The 21131-nt window shown below is 42.7% G+C and overlaps 1 protein-coding gene across 2 annotated transcripts in view; it reads left to right on the forward strand.

Moving 5' to 3' along the window:
* The window catches only part of LOC135218377 (RNA cytidine acetyltransferase-like), a 558384-nt gene that overhangs the window by 63524 nt on the left and 473729 nt on the right, over positions 1-21131 (forward strand). For both annotated transcript variants that reach the window (XM_064254646.1, XM_064254647.1), the window contains exon 2: positions 6121-6381. In XM_064254646.1, the coding sequence (XP_064110716.1) occupies positions 6121-6381 (261 nt within the window). The remainder of the gene's footprint in view (positions 1-6120; positions 6382-21131) is intronic.

The raw sequence follows: 21131 nt of genomic DNA on the forward strand, positions 1-21131 counted from the left end.
ACCCCACATGGTTTATATCTTAACAATAATGACAATGAGAACAAGAGCAGAAAATACAATGAGAAGAAGCAAACGGAGTAAAACTACACGCACGAAAATGCTAAGATATGCAGTACACTTAATTTGTCACACACACTTAATTCGCCACCTATACTCAATTCAACGCACACACTTCACCACATACATTCAAACTGGGATACAAAACTCACCGCATATTATTCACCTCTCACATTTTTGATCACAATTACTTCACACAATCAACAAGACATTCCATACTGCATCGTTCTACCCTTGCAAATCGTCAAGGTTACAATGTCACTCATACGCACCCCTATCGTCCCCGTTCACCATATCATATACTACACACAAACACACATGCAATTTCAGTTGACCCGCACTAATGACACAACAACCATCGATACACACAAACAAACATTTCAGATATGATGTAAGAACGTGCTGAAAACATTGACTCAATTATATGCAGCAGAACAGCCATTGTAATATCACATATGAAATCACAATAACACTCCATAATCACATATGGATTGTATGAGTAAGTATGAACAGGAAAGCAATCACAAAAATTTCTTGTGGAAAAATTATCTCATTGCTCACTGATTATATTGAATAAAGTTTAATAACTTAAAGAAAGGTATGTGATCCAGAATTGAAGAGTGAAATAAATCCCTACCATGGACAAGGTGAATATGTGCTCGGGTTGATGGGTTGGAGTATTGGGAGTGTGTGACGAGTCCCTCAGTAGCTTCAGTGTGGTTGGTATCGGTGATGTGTCCAAAACGTGTAATGAGAACTAGCTTAATAGAAAATGGGTTTGAGTGACTGCTATAATTATACTTTGCATGTATATAATGGCAGATATTGTTCTTTGAATTATTTTATTATCCTAATTAAACAAATATTTTTTAGCAGATGACTTCACGCCCCCCTTGTATCCTCCTCGCACCCCCCTAGGGGGGCAAGCCCCCTAGTTTGGGAACCATTGCTCTACATGGACAGCTGGGTTTTTAGCTCCCCATTAGAGCAACAGTGCACAGAGGACTTGAAAAAGACTCTTTGCCTTACTTAGGAGTTATGCATTTTAATAAATGCTCAGAAGTCCCAGGTGGCACCTACTCAGTGGATTCCTTATTTAGGGATAACATTGTTACGAACCCTGTCAATGGTTCATCAGGTTCTTTAAGTTTTAGAACATTCAAGACTGGAAAAACTGGCAGAGAGAGCCCAGCAACGGAGGGAAGAACTAAACAAACAAAATAAAGTTACCTTAAACTAATTTATTACAATTATGTATTTACGCCTTTATACAAATTAGTCAGTGTCAGTCAATACCCTTGAAATCAGATCATCCATAAGTGGATGTGTAAAGTTACTTAAAAGCAGCATAACTGTCCATAAATCCAAAATTGAATTTTACCAAAGTTAATATTAACTGTACCAAAATTAATATTGGTTCAAAATTAAATAATATTCAAAATGATCTCGCAGCATTACTCCAAATTACTCGAGCATCAAAATTAAATATAAAGACAGTTAACCACCAGCACTTAAATCATCATTCAAAATATAAAAAAAATAAACATTGTAATTGAGCAGTAAAATATTACATTACTTAAATGTGTGACTTCTAAACAATTCTGAGAATTAGGCAAAACAAGGCATCGTTAGGTCAACCTACAAAAGTGACACTTGACCTAAGGAGATTACAGCTTAAGGCACAGCAACAACAGAATCCTATACACAACGTAATCAATACAGCTCCATGCTACCAATGAGGTTACCCTCCACACAGTGTCGCTCCCCAGCTGATAAAAATACACCAATGATGCCCAATGGAGCCACACTTCACATGATGTCGTTCTCCATACGACAAAACACGTTAATTCCAGCAAAGGGTGCTGCTCAATGAGGTCACACTCGACACCTATCAACGACGAAAACACGCCATTGCTGCTGCCCAGTGAGGTCGCACTGGACACGTCATCCTTTCGACGACGAAAACACGCTAATGCTGGCCAAAGGCTGCCGACCTCCAACTCGAAGTCATACTCTGTGCGACAGCTTCACACCAAATAACCAGGTGTCCAGTACCTGACGCTGCCCCACACTGGTGCACAGGTAATCATACCTGACTGCCTCTGACTGACTGACTGACTAAAATCAGACATCGTCAGACACACGTCAACTCACTTGACCCTCCAAAAAAAGAAAAACAGGTTAATGGTTATCAGGTAAACAATCATACTATGAAACAAGTGGAACATGCTTGTTTCAACAAAGCCACTTAACCTGACACCTCTCTACCTCAAGAAAATAAAAATCAGACATCGTCCGACACACGTCAACTCACTTGACCCTCCAAAAAAAGAAAAACAGGTTAATGGTTATCAGGTAAACAATCAATACTAAGAAACAAGTGGAACATGCTTGTTCCAACAAAGCCACTTAACCTGACACCTCTCTACCTCAAGAAAATAAAAATCAGACATCCTCCGACACACGTCAACTCCAAAAAAAGAAAAACAGGTTAATGGTTATCAGGTAAACAATCAATACTAAGAAACAAGCGGAACATGCTTGTTCCAACAAAGCCTCTTAACCTGACACACCTCTACCTCAAGAAAAAAAAAAATATATATATATATTTTTTAAACAAACTTCTCTTACTCTCCTCCGATGCTGCCACAAACCTGCCAGCCAAACAGTGCCGAATCCTGGCCTAAGGTTGCCATTGTTATGAACCTTAAATGGGTTTTCTCTCCCTCAGGAGAGTCAGGTCCTTTCTCCAGACCCTCTGAGAGTGCCTCTTATTCTTGTCCTGCTCAGAGGTTCAATGAATGAGCCTCCTAGGGACCTTGGCCTCGCTGGAACAATTTGTGAGGTTGGGCAGACTTCACATGAGGCCTCTTCGGTTTTTTCTGAGAGCAAACTACGTAGTGTCGGAAGACCCACGTAGTCTTCCCAATCACGTCAGAAATAAAGGATCTTCAATGGTGGTTATTAGAATAAGCTTTAGGAAGGAATATCTGTTTCCCTGAACCCCAACTTAGAATTTTATTCTGACACTTCAGACATAGGTTTGGGGGTTTCTGCTGGGAATTCGGAGAGCCTGAGGAAAGTGGTCGTTTGAGCAAGGGGCATTACACATTAATGTAAAGGAGCTGAAGGCAATTCACCTAGGCCTTCAGGCATTCTTTCTGTTAGTCTTGGGGAAGATCGTAACAGTCTACATGGCCAATACCACAACTGTCATACATCTGCAAGCAGGGGAGCCAGAGACCTCCTTCTCTGGGCAGAGCAGAATCCAAGTCAAGATCATTACTCGCTTCATTCAGGGAAAATTAAATGTCTTAGCAGAAGGGTTAAGTCATTCCTGTCTAAGTCCTGGACTCCAAAGTCTACTAGATCTATGGAAGTTTTGGGCAAACTTTCCATAGACCTCTTCATGATCTCGAGGAACAGCCGTCTTCCTATCTTTTGCTCTGCAGTCCCAGATCCTCGCGCTTGGGTAATGGATGCAATGTTGTTTGAGTGGACAGGCCTGAACATTTATGCATTACCTTCTTTCAGATTAATCAGAGAAGTAATCAGCAAGTTCTTGTCCCACCAGAATGTTTCAATGACACTCGTGGCTCCATTCTGGCCCAGGAATGAATGGCTCCCAGACCTCCATCTTCTAGTAGACTTCCTGAGACTGCATCCACAAAGATGGTCACTGCTTAAACAGCCCCACTTCCTCAAATTCCACCAAGGATTGTCTTCTCTGGCCCTGACAGGATTCAGACTTTCAGGAGCCTCATCAAAGCAAAAGGATTTTTGTGACCGTCTGCTGAAGCTCTTGCTAGATGCAGGTGAGCTTCTCCTTGCAAACTCAGTCCAAGTGGACAATTTTCAGGTGGTGCATCCAAAATGACATTTCTTCTGAAACATCTGTAAGTCAAATACCTGACTTTTTACTATTCTTGAGGAATGTAGAGGTTACAGATCTATGCTTATTTCAGTGTTCAAGCATAGAGGTGTAGATTGTCCTCTAATCAGGATCATAGTGACCTCATTAGATCCTTTGAAACTAACAAGCTAGAGAAGTCTTGTGTAATCCGGAATTTGGACATGGTATTGAAGAGTCTCTCGAGCTTCTCTTTTGAACCTCTACTCTTGGCCTCATTCAAGAACCTCATGAAGAAGACTCTAGTTTTAGTATTAGCTACTGCTAAACGCATCAGAAAATCCAAGAGATGGACAAGAGAGTTGGATTTGTGCAAGGAGATGCAAGTCTGCTCCCTGTCTCTTGGCCCCACTCATTCATTATTAAGAACTTAATGGACATTCTTGGGCCAGAGGAAGAGGAGGGACTTCTGTGTCTTGTAAGGCCGCTGAGGTACTACCTCCATAGGACAAAGAAGATTAGGGCTCTCAAACAATCTCTGGTGCTCTGTGTAGAACCCTTCACATCCTCTCAAAGAATTTGCTCTTTTTTCTTGAGAAACCTGATTGCTGAAGCGCTCTCAGATCCAAGAGGATGCTTCCCACTTCATAAGGTTAAGCTCATGAGATTTGAGCTGTTACCACTTCTCTAGCTTTTTGTCATAATGTGTCGTTGTCCTTGATTCTGCAAACTACTTTTTGAAGGTCCAAGTCAGTTTTTGCCTCGCATTACCTTGAGGATGTTAAAGCTGTCTTTGAAAACTGTAGCACATTAGGGCCTTTATCTTTGGCTGGCATGGTGTTGGGAAAGGAAGCATAGGGGGCTAACTGTCCCTCTACTGTCTCCTAACCATGTTATAAAGTTATTTGAGTCAATGGGAAGATTGGCAGTACAATGTACCAGGAGTATCCGCCAGTTTTCATTTTAGTGGTTGTGGTGGTGGTATTATATCCTAGTGTAGGTGACAGTGTTGTGTTTATTCTGGTTGGCACCCAGGGCAAGGGTAATATTTTTACCTTTGTCAAACATCGTGTACTTCCATGGCTGCAAAGTTCCCACTAAAATAGGGGCAAATCCTGGCCAAACTGCCACACCTTCTATGGGTTAAGAGAACGCTGACCAGAGGCAAGAATCACCTGCAGCGGCTTTATTACCAGGTAAGGTACAACAAGCATTGGTTCTCAATGGCAACAACCTTTCTTTTTCAAAGTCATCATGTTTATTAATGTTTTGGAGTAGATTATGTCCATGATTCCCACCTTCTTTCAGTGTGTAATCAGCTATAAAATTGCATGGTAAGTTAACTTATATAAAAATGATATTTTCACATTAGAAACTTACCAAGTAATTGTATAACTGAGTATTTTACCTTTCTTGGTAACATTTTTTAATTTAATGGTAGCGCTTCTTAATTTTTTACCTAGGGAGCTTCTTAATTGTTTACATAGGGAACATGGCAGCCATTCAACAGTTCATTTTTGCCGGTCGTGATGTAAACATTGCCACCATTTGTAGCAACTTTTTGGGGATTTGCAGATGTTATTTTATAGTTTCATTGACAATTTTGTTTTGGTTAACACAGACTATGGTTACTCTTTTGTTAGAATTTGGAACAGATATCTCATCATTATGTCATATTCTAAGGTTTCTAGTGTTCGCTCTTGCAGCAGGATAGGCTGTAAGGCTAGGCTACTTAACCTTAAGAGCCCGGCTAAAAAACATATGCGGCACCCCAGACCAGGAAACTTTTGAGGTTGGCCAGTTTAAGAAAAAACACATCAGTGGAAGGCATGCAAATGCACATGGTGTAAGAAGAAAACTTCTAAAAAATTCTCCCTACCTTCCACGAGAAGTTGAAAAAGACTATTTACAACCCTTTGTAAGGCCTCTTTTACAAGACAATTGTAAGTTTTAAATACTTACCTCTACGTTATGTATGACCCCTGCAACCTCTCCACTCAGTATGGACAGAGAAGAAACAGAATGGAAAACAACAAATGCTCAAACTAATAGTTCACCGAAAGGAATGGGTTAATAATTGGTTCAAACTAAATTATCCTATTATCAGTGAAGACAGATGTCATAAAAGAGGTATTTAAAAAATTGTTATGAAAATTTCCATAATGTAATGCTGCATGTTTTAAAAGTATATTAAATGTTTTTTTTTCATGCAGGTTGTGTACTTACATCATATGCTCTCCAAGACTAACTTGAAGCAGGCAAATGTACTTTGGTGTTACAAAAAATCACTGGCATTTTCATCGCATCGTAAAAAGCGAATGAAACAATTGCAAGCTAAGGTAAAGACTGGAGACCTAAATGTGAATGAAGATGATCCATTTGAAATGTTTGTGTCGATGACGGAAATTCGATACTGTTACTACAAAGAGACACATAAGATACTTGGAAATACCTTCAAGATGTGTGTTTTGCAGGTAAGTGAATACTTTTGGTGTCCCTACAAAAAGTCTTATGCTTTGTACATGGTAGAAGCAGGAAATTAATGCCAAATAATATGTAAAGTAAGTAAAATATTGGTAAATACCTGAAAAAATCCATTCTTATTTGGGGAGGTCTGCATCTTGCAGCTTTTTCAAGTTTTTTACCCCTGATTCATGATGGAAACCTTTGTGTCCTGAGTGCTTTTTATTTTTTTATGGTTACAATTAGGTTTTGTAAATTTTTTAAAGATATCATTGATTTCTTGATACATACATATTATCAGTATATATAATTGTTCTGTATCATAATTGCTGAATGTAAAGCATGAACACACACACACATTATATATATATATATATATATATATATATATATATAATATATATATATATATATATATTTTCTGGGCTCAGCTCGTGTCGGCCTATGAAAAGTAATCCTTAATATCGTCTTTCTAGGTAAAATATCCTAAAATTACCAGAGAAAAAAACAAAATTAAGAAAAAAAGTCAGTAAGACTGACTCGCTCACTCTTAAAAAGAAGTGTCGGTATGAAATAGGGGCGAGTGTGGAAACACTACCACGAGACAAACACCAATTAGAACTTCTATCAGAATCCCCCTAAGAGAGAGCCGATACCAACGGGCGATGCCAGCCTCTACTAATACTACTAGAGGACGCCACAGACAGCAGCGCCCTTAGCGGTCATCCTTAATTTTTAGCGCCAGCATCTTGACGCAGTTTTCTCTCGTGCTGTTATTATTCTGGATTTATCCTCGTTTTTTCTACGATGGAACGTTCAGCAATTGCCACGGCTAAGTTAAGTAAACTCATAAGTAATAGTTTTATCATAGTTTTATCTTCGGGTACCAGTATTTTCCTTTTTATAGGTCATATACGGTTCCCGGTTGTCTCGTGGCGGCCATGCTGCCCTCGTAAGAATTCCCGGTCCTCCATACTGGGACTTCTTTTACTTATGGGCTTATTTTATCACGTTCATTGTTTTTTACATCGAGTTTTAGCTAGTTTAGCCCTCTTACCATTCTCTTAGCTTGGTATTTAGGGCTATCATTATTTTATTCTGGCCCAGCATCCCGGCTCTCGCTCTACATCGGCTATCGCTGGCTCCGAGTAGGCTACTGTTTCTTGGAATAGTTGCCTCCTCCTGGCTTCTTTCTCTTTTCCTAAAAGTGTCTCTTCCACCTTTCGATGTATTTTATTATTATTATTTAGGGTGTTAGGCTAGCCTAGGTGCTTGTTCCATGTATTGGTACAGCTTGGTTCACGTGGCCCTACACGGTTGTGTTGATCGCGGCCTAGGCCACATAGTGGTCCACGTGTTCCATAGCACCTCACCCTGCCCCTGCCCCTCCCTCTCCCGTGATGTAGGGAGGAGCTGGGGGACCCCTGGGTTTGTCCTAACACCTCATAGCCTTCTCTCTCATTCCGGAGGTGCCGGGGGGTTCCACCAGCAGGGGGTTTAGGGCGGACCACTATGAGGTACCGGGTCTCCATCGGGTAGTTGGTGAGGTGGGAGTAGTAGGCCATCCACCCTTCCCCCTTTCCTCGCTCCCGCCGTGTTTCACCGGACCTCCTTCCCCCCCATACCCATTACTCAGCACCTCCCTACGATACGAAAGGAGCCTTCCGTCGCAGCCGGGGGGCCCTTTGGTTATAGGTTAATTGGCTCCACTAGCGGGTAGGGTGGGTACTATGGATGGTCGTTGCTTGCCTACTATATTCCTTATATCTCTCCCCCGCTACCGGAAGGGAGCTTACCCTTACCTACGCACTCTTCTAGTAGACGGGTGGAGAGAAGTTGGTTTGATGTTGTTACTGTACTATGTTAAGGATATATACCCTAATTTAAGATATTTTGCAATGAATTGTGTTTTATATAATTATGTTATCAACCATCCCCGCCATTTTCCGTTGTGGTTTCCTTTACCACCACTCCTAGTTGGTTGATTCTTGTTGCCTCCGCCACTGGCGGAGCCAAATAGCCGATTTTCATTCCAAACCATCGGTTACCACACGTATTTTAGCAGGGTCTCTGGTTTCATCTAACTTTATCGCTCCGGCACCAGCGGAGCATATGTTAGGCTGGTAAGTGTTTACTCTGTACTCATGTACGTTTCCACTTACAGGCTACCAACTGTCAGGTCCTCGTTGCAATTTTGCGAGCATGATGACCCCTGCGGACACGATGAGTGCAGGTCTCACGCCCCTTGTGCCACCCTGTCCAACGAGTCCATCGTCCTGGCATCCCGAGGCCTGCACCATTTGCTACAGGACCTGGTCGGTCAGCTGGGTTGAGGAGGGGTAAGACCATTATAGGTTATTTATCAATTTACTAACACTTTTAGTTCGTAAGTTTGTTAACCCTGTCCGCAATTGGTAGCTAATTCAGCCTTTCTTTCAGGCTAGCGGTGTGAGGGAAGTCGCCCTCGCCACTCTGAAAGCGTGGGTAGGCGGCTTTGGAAAGAACGCCGCCAAGGGCCAGCCCTACATACTGGATAGAAAGCTGGCCATCCAGATCTTCCCTGCGGGCAAGTCGACGGGCTACGTCGACCCCTTGTCCGCCGCCCCCGTAATAGCCGCCATCCAGCAAGATCTCCAGCAGTCGTTGGGGCTCGTAGCCGCCCAGGAGCCAGTCCCGGCCCGACGTCGCCGGCCTGGACCTGAACCTCGAGCCGATGGCGGTAGTGAGTGAGGATTTGTTGTTGGTTGAGGTAGGTTTGTCGGGCGCCCAAGGTCTTTCCCTTGGGGCGCTCCTGGATCTCTCCTGTCCCTTCCTCTTCCGCCTCTTTCCAAGGCTTTCCGGGTGATCTGAGATCCCTAGCCGCACTCCGCTCTCTCTGTACCTCCTAAGGAGAAGGGAAAGAGAGAACCGAAGACTCTGTCTAAGTCGACTTCTAGAAAGTCGTCTTCGTCTTCTTCGGCTAGGAAGTCATCGACTTCTTACGCCGACGCGGGTGAAGGCTAAGCCAAGCTCTTCCCAGTCGAAGAGCTCTAGAGGCAAGGCTTCGAAGGAGAAAGCCTCGCGCTACCTCCGAGTCGTTGCCTTCTCCCGCCTCCGTTGCCCCCTCTCCGGCTATGCCGGCAGGGGTAGCAAGCACCAGCTCCTGCGTTCCTTCTCCTGTCTCACCAGGAATGATGGAGCAGGTAGGAGTGATGGTTGGTTCTCAAATCTCAGCTTGGGGAACCCGTTTTGAGCAGATGTTCGCACAATTGTCGAGCACTCTGTCTCAAACTGGACAGACCGTCCAGGAACTCTCGAATAGAGTAAGAGAGACTGAGGATCGGATGACTGGGCTATCCCAGGCTCCTCCCCAGTATCCCCTGCTTCTAGCACGGGGATCCTCCAACTCCCGTCTTACGACTCTCTGCCAAACTTTCTCTATGGAGAATCCATGGAGAGTAGCGGCATACGCTCCTTTAAGGACGGGATGATTTCGATCCCGGAGTTTTGGCACTCGAAGGATTGAGGACTTCGAGTTCTATCCTCCGGGTCTGTCACAGCCTTTCATCGGGTATGCTAGGCTGACACCAACGGCTCTTACAAGGGAGGACAAGATCTCGAAGGAGTCTGTCCTCTACAGTAGAGACCACGCCCAACGGGAATGGGTTCACTGCCTTGAGGACTGGGAGTGTACTAATACTAAAAACTCCAGGCCTATAAGAGCCCCTTCACTATTTTCGCCACGGAAGAGGAGGTCTCTTCTCTTCCGTTCGCCACGAAATTGGTGGAGAAGGCTCTTCAGGCAGTCCTCAAGGATGAGCCCTTCCGCAGTTGAGAGAGTCGGAGTCCACTTCTCCACTCTTTCCCGCCTTCGGAAGAGTTATGGGAAAACCTGCCAGCTACTTTCACGCAGGGTAAACTCAAGCCGGACTGCGCTATGGACCAGTTCGGTGAGAAGTTGCCTAGGCTGCCGGAGTCTTCCCTAATCCAGGCAGAGTTCGATGCGCGAACTAGGGTTTGGCAGGGTTCCCTTAACTCTATCATAGGTCACGGAAATGGCTGCGCTGTCTTATGCGAACGAACCGCTATTCAAAGATCTTAGCGAAATCACAATTTCACACGGTTCTGCTAGACGCTTTTGACTTCTTCCAAGCCAGGAAGAACTGTCGGAAGCATGTTCTTCAAGAGTGTACTATCAGGCACGAGCCTAATAGACTCTTGACTGCCAGCATGTGGGGAGCGGATCTCTTCCCAGAGTCAGCAGTGAACGAAGTTCATCACGAAGCTGCTAGACTCAACCAGAGCCTTAGAGCTAGGTGGGGCATTTCCTCTAAGAGGAAACAGGAATCCGTTCCCAACTGCTGGCAAGAAACCAAGAAGGCTGGTAGGAGGTTCCAGCCATATAAAAAAACTCCAGCCTCAGCAGCAGTTTGTGCAGGCGGTCCCAGTCACCCAACAAGGACAACCTGCTACATCTAAACAAACTCAGCCTTTCCTCCTGGTGCCCCAGCAATCCCAGCCTTCGACCTCCTATGCCATCTCGCCTGCCTTTAACCCTGCTTATGAGGCTCAAGGCTACTCTCAATCGAGAGGTAGGGCGAGAGGTTACTTTCGCACCGTGGCGCAGGAAGGGGCGCAAGGAGTAAGCAGTTCAGAGGAGGCGTGGTGGCCAACCCAACCGCCCATCAGCAATGAGGCTCTCCAGGTAGGAGGGAGGCTGTTCCTCTTCCGCCACAGGTTGGGGGTTCAGCAGTTGGCACAGAGCATAGTGTCCAAAGGATTAGGCTGGAGCTGGATCCAAGATCCTCCTCCAATCAAATCATTCCATCAGGTACCGTCAAAGGAATTGATAGATTACGCGGAAGAACTCCTTCAGAAAGGAGCTATTGCGAGAGTCAAGCATCTAAAATTTCAAGGTCGCTTATTCAGCGTTCCAAAGAAAGGCTCAACAAAAAGAAGGGTAATCTTAGACTTGTCAAAGCTAAACTCTTTCATTCGCTGCGACAAGTTCAAGATGCCTTACCCTCTCGCAAGTAAGGACCTTACTGCGCGTGGAGCCGTCACATGCTCCATCGATCTTACAGACGCATACTATCATATCCCTATAGCCAGGCACTTCCGCCCATTCCTAGGATTCAGGCTAGGAAATCAGACATTCTCATTCAAAGTGATGCCCTTCGGTCTGAATGTAGCCCCCAGGGTATTCACAAAGATAGCAGAAGTGGTTGTACAACAATTAAGAGCTCAGGAATCATGGTAGCGGCATACCTCGACGATTGGTTAATCTGGGCACCAACAGTCGAGGAATGTCTCAAAGCTACCAAAAAGGTAGTTCGCTTTCTGGAAACATCTGGGGTTCCAGATAAAACAAAACGAAATCCAGACTTGTTCCGGAATCTCGTTTTCAGTGGCTGGGAATCCAGTGGGATTTGTCCTCCCACAATCTATTCAATTCCAGTAGCCAAAACGGAAGGAAATAGCAAAATCTGTCAGGCAATTCTCAAGTGCAAACAAACGTCAAGAAGAAACCAGGAGAGAATCCTAGGGTCTCTTCAGTTTGCTTCAGTAACAGATATCCTTCTCAAAGCAAGGTTTTAAAAGATATAAATCGAATTTGGCGGTCAAAAAGCAAACTCCAAATATCGAGACAAGTTGTCAGTGATCCCACAGATCCTCCGCAACCAACTACGGCCTTGGTCAAGAGTACAGAACCTAGCCAAGAAAGTACCCCATTCAATATCCCTCCCAATGTTAACCATTCACACGGACGCATCCCTGTCCGGTTGGGGGGGATACTCTCAGTTCAAAACAGGTTCAGGGGACTTGGTCAGTTCAATTTCGCCAGCTCCACATAAACGTGTTGGAAGCAATGGCAGTATTTCTTACTCTAAGAGACTTCTTCCCCCGAAAAAGTCTATCTAAGGCTAGTTTTGGACAGTGCAGTAGTAGTTCATTGCATCAACAGAGGAGGGTCCAAATCCAAGCATGTGAACCATGTCATGATAGCCATCTTTGCATTAGCAAGCAAACACAAATGGCATCTGTCTGCCACTCACCTGGCAGGAGTAAGAAATGTGATAGCGGACGCCCTGTCCCGGTCAGTCCCTCTGGAATCAGAGTGGTCTCTGACGTCGGGTCATTCCAGTGGGTAAGCCGGAGAGTCCCAGGTCTCCAAGTGGACCTCTTCGCCTCACAAGCGAACCACAAGCTCCCTTGCTATGTGGCCCCCCAACTGACCCTCTGGCTTATGCCACGGACGCCCTGTCGTTGGATTGGAATCAATGGAGGAGAATTTATGTTTTTCCTCCAGTGAATCTTCTCCTGAAAGTCCTAGACAAACTAAGGTCTTTCAAAGGGATAGTAGCTCTGATTGCCACCGGACTGGCCCAAGAGCAAACTGGTATCCACTTCTCTTGGAATTGGGTCTCCGACCTCAACGGATCCCCAATCCCAAACTATCACAATCAGTACAAATGAGGACTGTGTTCGCTTCCTCAGGAACTCTCCAGACCCTAACTTTATGGACTTCATGAAGTTTGCGGCTAATAAAGATGCTAACATTGATCCACAGAATATTCTCTTCCTGGAATCAGATAAGAGGGAGTCAACCATCAGACAATATGACTCAGCTGTTAAGAAATTAGCATCTTTCTTGAGAGAATCGAACACTACAACCATGACAGTTAATTTGGCTATATCCTTTTTCAGATCTTATTTGAAAAAAGGTTTAGCAGCTAGCACGATTACCACTCACAAGTCGGCTTTGAAGAAAATCTTTCAAGTAGGTTTGCAGATAGATTTAACTGAATCTTATTTCACATCTATCCCTAAAGCCTGTGCTAGACTTAGACCTTCTCAGAGGCCTACTACAGTTTCATGGTTCTGAATGATGTTCTCAAACTAGCTCAGATACTGACAACTCATCTTGTACATTCATAATGCTCCTGAGGAAGACTCTATTCTTATTAAGCCTAGCCTCAGGAGCAAGAATTTCAGAACTGTCGGCTCTATCCAGAGATGCGGGTCATGTGGAATTATTCCTCCCATCAGGAGGAAGTTCTACTTGCTCCGGATCGTAGCTTTTTAGCCAAAAAAATGAAGATCCTCTTGCAAGGTGGGCTCCTTGGAAGGTTATCCCACTTCCACAGGATCCTTCTCTCTGCCCAGTATCAACCCTTAGAGTCCTTTCTATCTCGTACTTCTTCTAGATCCTCGGGTGCTCTCTTCATGAGAGAAAAAGGTGGTACTTTGTCAGTTAAAGGTATTAGGCAACAAATCCTTTACTTCATTAAACAAGCCAACCCTGAGTCATTCCCAAAAGCACATGATATCAGGGGAGTAGCCACCTCTATTAACTATTTCCAACATATGAACTTTGAGGATCTTAGGAAGTATACTGGATGGAAATCCCCGACAGTCTTTAAACGGCATTATTTAAAGTCCTTGGAATCTTTAAAGTTTTCAGCAGTAGCAGCGGGAAACATAGTTTCCCCTGATACTGCTTAGTAGTTGTAGTATTGATCCAGGTCTCCTTTCTACCTACTTCAACCAACATGCCTCAACCTATCACCAGGCTACTCATCATCATAGCCTTAGCCGTTGTGTGTTATAGTGGTCTGTCCCTTATTTTTTTGCTAGGGACAACCACATTGGTACTGATATGTACTCCAGTGGTCCTACCCTTATTTTATACTAGGTTAGGCCGCAATATGTTTGTATAAATTTTCCATTTAGAATTGTGATAACTTCAGTCACAATGTGTTTGTATATATTTGAATTAGTTGTATTATTTTGTATTAATGATGGATTTGAGTGTACCTACCCTTATTTTATGCTAGTAGGACACATGTATGTATATAATTGTACTTATATGTTCTAAATAAGTAAATTCAAACAATTTCTTTGTTTTACATGCATATTATGTCATTGTTACTACCATTTAAGTACTTTAAGTTTACTAACATTCTGTTATTGTTTACCATAGTTAGTTTAAGTACTTATTTTGTATGCTGTATTTGATTTACTTATATTATATCCATCATTTTAACATGTTTTTCATTTTTTCCTTTTCCATCTTGTCTGTTTCTCTGGTACTCTTTCATAGGCCGACACGAGCTGAGCCCAGAAAAGGATTTTGACGAAGGAAAAATCTATTTCTGGGTGATTGGCTCGTGTCGCCCTATGAAAACCCATCCCTTTATGGTTTGCTTTCCCCCCCTTGCAGGACAAGATGTAAATTATATTTTAATTAAGGATGACCGCTAGGGGCGCTGCTGTCTGTGGCGTCCTTCTAGTAGTAGTAGTAGAGGGCTGCATCGCCGTTGGTATCGGCTCTCTAGGGGGATTCTGATAGGAGTTCTAATTGGTGTTTGTCTCGTGGTAGTGTTCCACACTCGCCCCTATTTCATACCGACACTTCTTTTTAAGAGTGAGCGAGTCAGTCTTACTGACTTTTTTCTTAATTTTGTTTTTTCTCTGGTAATTTTAGGATATTTTACCTAGAAAGACGATATTAAGGATTACTTCATAGGGCGACACGAGCCAATCACCCAGAAATAGATTTTCCTTCCTTCGTCAAAAATCCCTTATGTATATATAGTGGTACCTCGAGATACGAAATTAATCTGTTCCGAGGCGGCCTTCGTATCATGAGTTTTTCATATCTTGAACCACATTTTACATGTAAAATGGCTAATCTGTTCCAAGCCCTTCAAAAACACCCCACCCCAGTAAATTTCATAATAAAAGGATTTTGACGTAGGAAAAATCTATTTCTGGGCGATTGGTTCGTGTCGCCCAGCAAAATATCCTTTAATCCATTCCTTTATTTCTAAGGTAAATGATCTAACAAATACCAGAGAATAAACAAAATAAAAGAAAAAGTCAGTATAACTGACTCGCTCACCCTCCAAAAGGGCGTCGGTATGAACACTAGGGCGAGTGAGACCACTACCACGAACCTCTTGCCAATAGAAATCTCCCACAACAAAACCCCCATAAGAAGAGAGCCGACCCACAGAACGGGGCAGCAACTACTACTACTCCAACCCACGCTAGGGACTGCCGCGCCTCTGGTGGCCATCCTAAAGTTAGCAGTCAATCTTGAGCGCAGGGTTGGAAGGGGGGGGTGGATTTCGCTGGGCGACACGAACCAATCGCCCAGAAATAGATTTTTCCTACGTCAAAATCCTTTTTCTTGGCTCAGTTCGTGTCGCTGCGCGAAATTGTACCAGAGAATTAGCACAAGATTGAAAATAAAGAAGGTCTCAGTAAAACTTAAAATATAATTAAATATTATAATTGCAAGAAAATATATACACATACACAATTGATCATATAATGTGGAAAGGAACAATACTTAAAATTAACTTAAAGTTAACATATATATACAAGGGCTTACATGGGATATATGTTGAACTTAACATATGTGTATGATTATCATAGGCAACAATAGTTAAAGCAATTATAATTAAACAGTATCAATAATGTAATAAAGCATAATTATGAACAAACTTACATTAAAACATCTTAAACAAGTTTATAGATCTTAATAAACAAATCCATAACCATTGTAAATGGAGGTGTGGCACCCTAGCATAAAAATAAGGGGACCACATCACAAAGATCAATATATACAATCAATTGTGGGTGAGCCTAGCAAAAAAATAAGGGACACCCACTAAACCATCACAAGAGCAGCTAAGACTCAAGGGTAGACGTGGATGCACAAGGTAGGTATAGACAAACTGTTGGCGGAGATAGGTAGAAAGGAGATCTGGATCTTCAACTCAATTATGAAGCAGAGTCGGGGGAAACTATGTTACCCGCCGCAACTGCTGAAAACTTCAGAGATTCCAAGGACTTTAAGTAGTGACGTTTAAATACTGTCTGCGATTTCCATCCAGTATACTTTTTCAAATCATCAAAATTCATGTGTTGAAAGTAGTTAATTGAGGTGGCTACTGCCCTGACATCATGAACCTTGGGGAAGGATTCAGGGTTGGCTTGTTTAATAAAGTATGGGATCTGTTGCCTTATACCTTTAATTGATAAAGTACCTTTTTTCCTTCTAAATTTCTAAAGAGAGGACCCGAAGAGGATGAGGATGTCCTGGACAGAAAGGCTCGTAAGGTCGTTACTGGACAAAGAGAAAGATCTTGAGGAAGGGGTATAACCTTCCAAGGTTCCCACCTCAACAAAGGATCTCATTTTTTGCTAAAAAAAGCTGCGATCCGGAGAAAGCAGAACTTCTCCTGAGGGAAGAAATTCTACATGATTCGCATCTCTGGATAACGCCGACAGTTCTGAAATTCTAGCTCCTGAAGCCAAGCTTAATAAAGAAAGTGTTTTTCTTAAGAGCATTATAAATGAACATGTCGTATTATCTGTATCTGAAGCCAGCTTTAGAACATCATTTAAGAACCATGACACTGACGTAGGCCTTACTGAAGGTCTAAGTCTAGCACAAGGCTTGGGAATACACGAAAAGTAAGAATCTGTCAAGTCTGTGTTAAAACCCAGTTGAAAAATCTTCTTCAAGGCTGACTTGTTTGTCGTAATGGTGCTGCTGCTAAACCTTTTTCAAATAAGGATCTGAAAAACAAAAATGATATAGCTGAATTGAATTGTCATGATTTTAATGTCTGATTCCTCAGGAAGGATGCCAACTTTTTAACTGCAGCATCATACTGCCTTAAAGTTGAATCTCTTTTATCTGATTCCAGGAAAAGGAATATTTCGTGGATCGATATTTGCATCTTCTTGGCCGCAAACTTCATGAAGTCCATAAAGTTAGGGTTTTGAGAATTCCTGAGGAAGTGAACACGTCTTCATTTGTACTGACTGGGAGAGCCTGGTATTGGGAATTCGAAGAGGACGAAGACCAGTTCCAGAATCAAAGGGTACCAGTTGCTCTTTCGGCCAGTCTGGAGCTACTAGAGCTTCTTGACCCTTGAACGTCCTGAGTGTTCAGTACTTTCAGGAGAAGATTCACTGGAGGAAAGAAACATAAATCTTCTCCCAGTTGTTCAATCTATGGACAGGGCGTCCGTGCATAGGCCAGAGGGTCCAGGTTGGGAGCCAACATAACAGGGAAGTTCGTGGTTCGCTTGAGATGCAAACAGATCTACTTGCAGGCCTGGAACCCTCCGGAGAATCCATTGGAACGAACTGTTGTCCAGTGACCATTCCGACTCCAGAGGAACTGAACGGGATAGAGCATCTGCTATGACGTTTCTCACTCGGCTATATGGGTGGAGGAGAGGTTGCCAACTGAACTTGTCCGCCAGGAAAAAGATGGCTACCATGACATGATTCAGATGTCTTGACTTGGGAGCCTCCCCTGTTTATACAAATGGACTACCACTGCGCTTGTCCAGAACTAACTTTATGTGAGAGTTCTTTGGCGGATGTAACCTCTTCAGAGTCAAGAACACTGCCATTGCTTCAATACGTTTATGTGAAGCTGGCGGAACTGAGGTGACTATGTTCCCTGAACTTTCTTGAACTGAGGAATATCCTCCCCAGCCGCTTAGTGAAGCGTCTGTGTGGATGGTTATTCCCGGAGGAGGAAACTGAAAGGGGTACTGATATGGACAGGTTCTTCAACTTTGTCCAAGGGCGCAGACGATTCCGTAGAATCTGTGGGATTGATGATAACTTGTCCCTGGATCTGACATTTGCTCTGTTGAGCGCCAGATCCTGGTTAAGTCTTTCAGTTTGGCTTTCATCAAGATGTTTGTCACTGAGGCAAAGCTGGAGGGAACCCAGGATTCTTTCCTGGTTTCTCCATGATGCATATTTGTTACTTTAGAATTGTTCACTGACTTCGCTATTTCTTTCCTCTTGCTGATGGAATCGACAGAGTATGGGAGGATAGATTCCATTGAATGCCCAGCATTGAAAGTTGGACTCCGGAGTGAGTCTTGACTTTGTTCTGTTTATCTGGAACCCCAGATACTCCAGGAATTGAATTACTTTCATTGTGGCTTTGCGACATTCCTCGACTGTTGGAGCCCAAATCAACCAATCGTCGAGATACGCTACTACCATTATCCCTTGAGACCTCAGTTGTTGGACGACTACTTCGCAACTTCGTGAATACCCTGGGTGCTACATTCAGACCGAAGGGAACTACCTTGAAAGAGAATGCTTGATCTCCCAGTTTGAAGCCCAGGTAAGGGCGGAAAGTGTCTTGCAATAGGGATATGATAGTATATATATATATATATATATATATATATATATATATATATATATATATATATATATATATAGAAAAATAGGGTTAATAATACCCGGAATAAAAATTCTTAACAGTTTAATTGTTATAGTTAAACATATAACTTCAAACTAATAATAAGATATAATGATAATAATTCTTAAAGTACTAAAAAGGGGAGCATAGAAAAACTTGTAATAAAGGAAATTATCCTTTCAGAACCTTAGACTTAACAAATGATCTAAGACTAAGGAAAACATCATAATATAAGAATTATAAAGTTAATATATATACATATTTACACTGGCATACAATAATCCGGCAGCGGGGTCAACAAGCAACGGTACTAAGCCCAATCCGGAGAAAGTTATGGGTTGGGGAGGGTGGTGATGCAGAGCCATTAGGTAGAAGGGATAAGGATAGGGAGATTAAAGGTTAGGGAGAGCTGTCAGTTTGTACTTCAGAAACTACCACAGCTCCAGCTGCCACTGCTGAGAATTTTAGGGCCTGTAAATTCTTCAGGTAGTGACGTTTAAATACTGCTGGGGATTTCCAACCTGTATACTTTTGGAGTTCCTCAAACTTCATGTTTTGGAAATAATTAGTTGAGGTGGCAACTGCTCGGATATCATGAACATGTGGAACTGAATCCGGGTTAGCCTGTTTAATAAAATAGAGTATCTGCTGCCTGATCCCTCTTAGAGTAATCGTGCCCCCTTTTTCTCTAATAAAAAGAGAGCCCGATGATATTTGAGAAGTTCTGGTCATAAAGGTTTTAAGTGTATGAACAGGACATAAGGATTTATCTTCTGGAAGGGGTAGAATTTCCCAAGGAGTCCATCTATTTAGTGGATCCTCATTTTTTGCTAAAAATTGTTTATCTGGTGAAAGTAAGACTTTTCCAGATGGGAGGAACTCGACATGTCCTGGATCTCTAGACAGCTGACAATTCTGAAATTCTAGCACCAGAAGCCAGAGCTACTAAAAATAGTGTTTTTCTCAGTAGAGCTGAAAAGGGGCAGTTATCATTGTCTAAATCTGATGCAAGTTTAAGAACATCGTTCAAAAACCATGAGATAGATTGAGGGCGGCTAGTTTGGTCTCAAACAAAGTGCACAAGCTTTTGGGATAGAAGAAAAGTATGTGTCGGATAAATTAATATTGAAACCTATTTGAAAAATCTTTCTTAGGGCAGATTTAATTGTGGTAATAGTGCTGGCAGCTAAGCCTTTCTCATGTAATGATCTAAAGAAAGAAATTGTAAGGTTGGTATCCATCTTCTGAATGTTGTTACCTTTTAAAAATATAGCCAATTTTTTCAATGCAGAATCATATTGCCTAATTGTAGAATCTCTTTTGTCTGATTCTACAAACAGAATATTTAATGGATCTATATTTGCTTGCCTCTGTGTTGCAAACTTCATGAAGTCCATAAAGTTAGGGTACTTAGAATTCTTGAGGAAGCTGACACAGTCTGCATTTGTACTATCTGTGTTAGATTTGGAGATGGGATCTTCTGGGGTTTGAGATTCATCTCCATGAGAAGAGGGTACCAATTGCTCTTCGGCCAGTTAGGTGCTACTAGTGCTAGCTGGCCTTTGAATGATCTTAGAACTTTTAATAGAAGGTTTACTGGGGGAAAGAGATAAATTCTCTCCCATTTGTTCCAGTCCAGAGACATTGCATCGATCGCAACGGCGTTGATGTCTATGTTGGGGGCTACATAACAAGCTAATTTGTGATTGGACTCCGTGGCGAAGAGATCCACCTGGAGATCCGGGATCTGAGTTGTGATCCATTGAAAGGACTTGTTGTCCAGTGACCATTCTGATTCTAGTGGATTCATCCTGGACAGTGAATCCGCTACTACATTCCTCACTCCTTCTAAATGAACTGCTGACAGATGCCAGTGGTTCTTTTCTGCTAGGAGGAATATTGCTATCATTACATGATTCAACTTGTTGGATTTGGAACCTCTCCTGTTGATGCAGTGGACTACTGTCATGCTGTCTGAAATTAATCGAATGTGGATCTTCTTGGACGGTTGTAATTTCCTCAATGTCAAGAACACTGCCATTGCTTCCAGTATGTTGATGTGGAATTGACGGAATGTTTCCGACCATGTTCCTTGTACTTTCCTGAGGGAGGAGTATCCCCCCCAACCGTTCAGTGATGCATCTGTGTGGATGATCAGAGATGGGGGGAGGAAATTGCAGCGGAACTGATTTGGATAGGTTCCGTTGCTCCGTCCATGGAAGAAGTCTCTTTTTTAGAACATCTGGAATTTTGGAAACTCTGTCCCTAAATCTGAGATTTGCTCTTGATCTCCAAACCTGATTGATATCCTTTAATCTGGCTTTTAAAAGAACATCCGTCACTGATGCAAATTGAAGGGAGCCTAGGATCCTCTCTTGCTCCCTCCGAGATGACCGTCTGTTTTTGATAAAGCGTTTTGTAGCTTTTACTATTTCTTTGACCTTCTTGGTCGGTAGAGATAGCGTGTGTTTGTTCAGGTCCCACTGGATTCCTAACCATTGGAATCGAGATGCCGGAGTTAGTCTG

This window comes from Macrobrachium nipponense, chromosome 9 (genome assembly GCF_015104395.2).
Source record: "Macrobrachium nipponense isolate FS-2020 chromosome 9, ASM1510439v2, whole genome shotgun sequence".
Lineage (NCBI taxonomy): Eukaryota > Metazoa > Arthropoda > Malacostraca > Decapoda > Palaemonidae > Macrobrachium > Macrobrachium nipponense.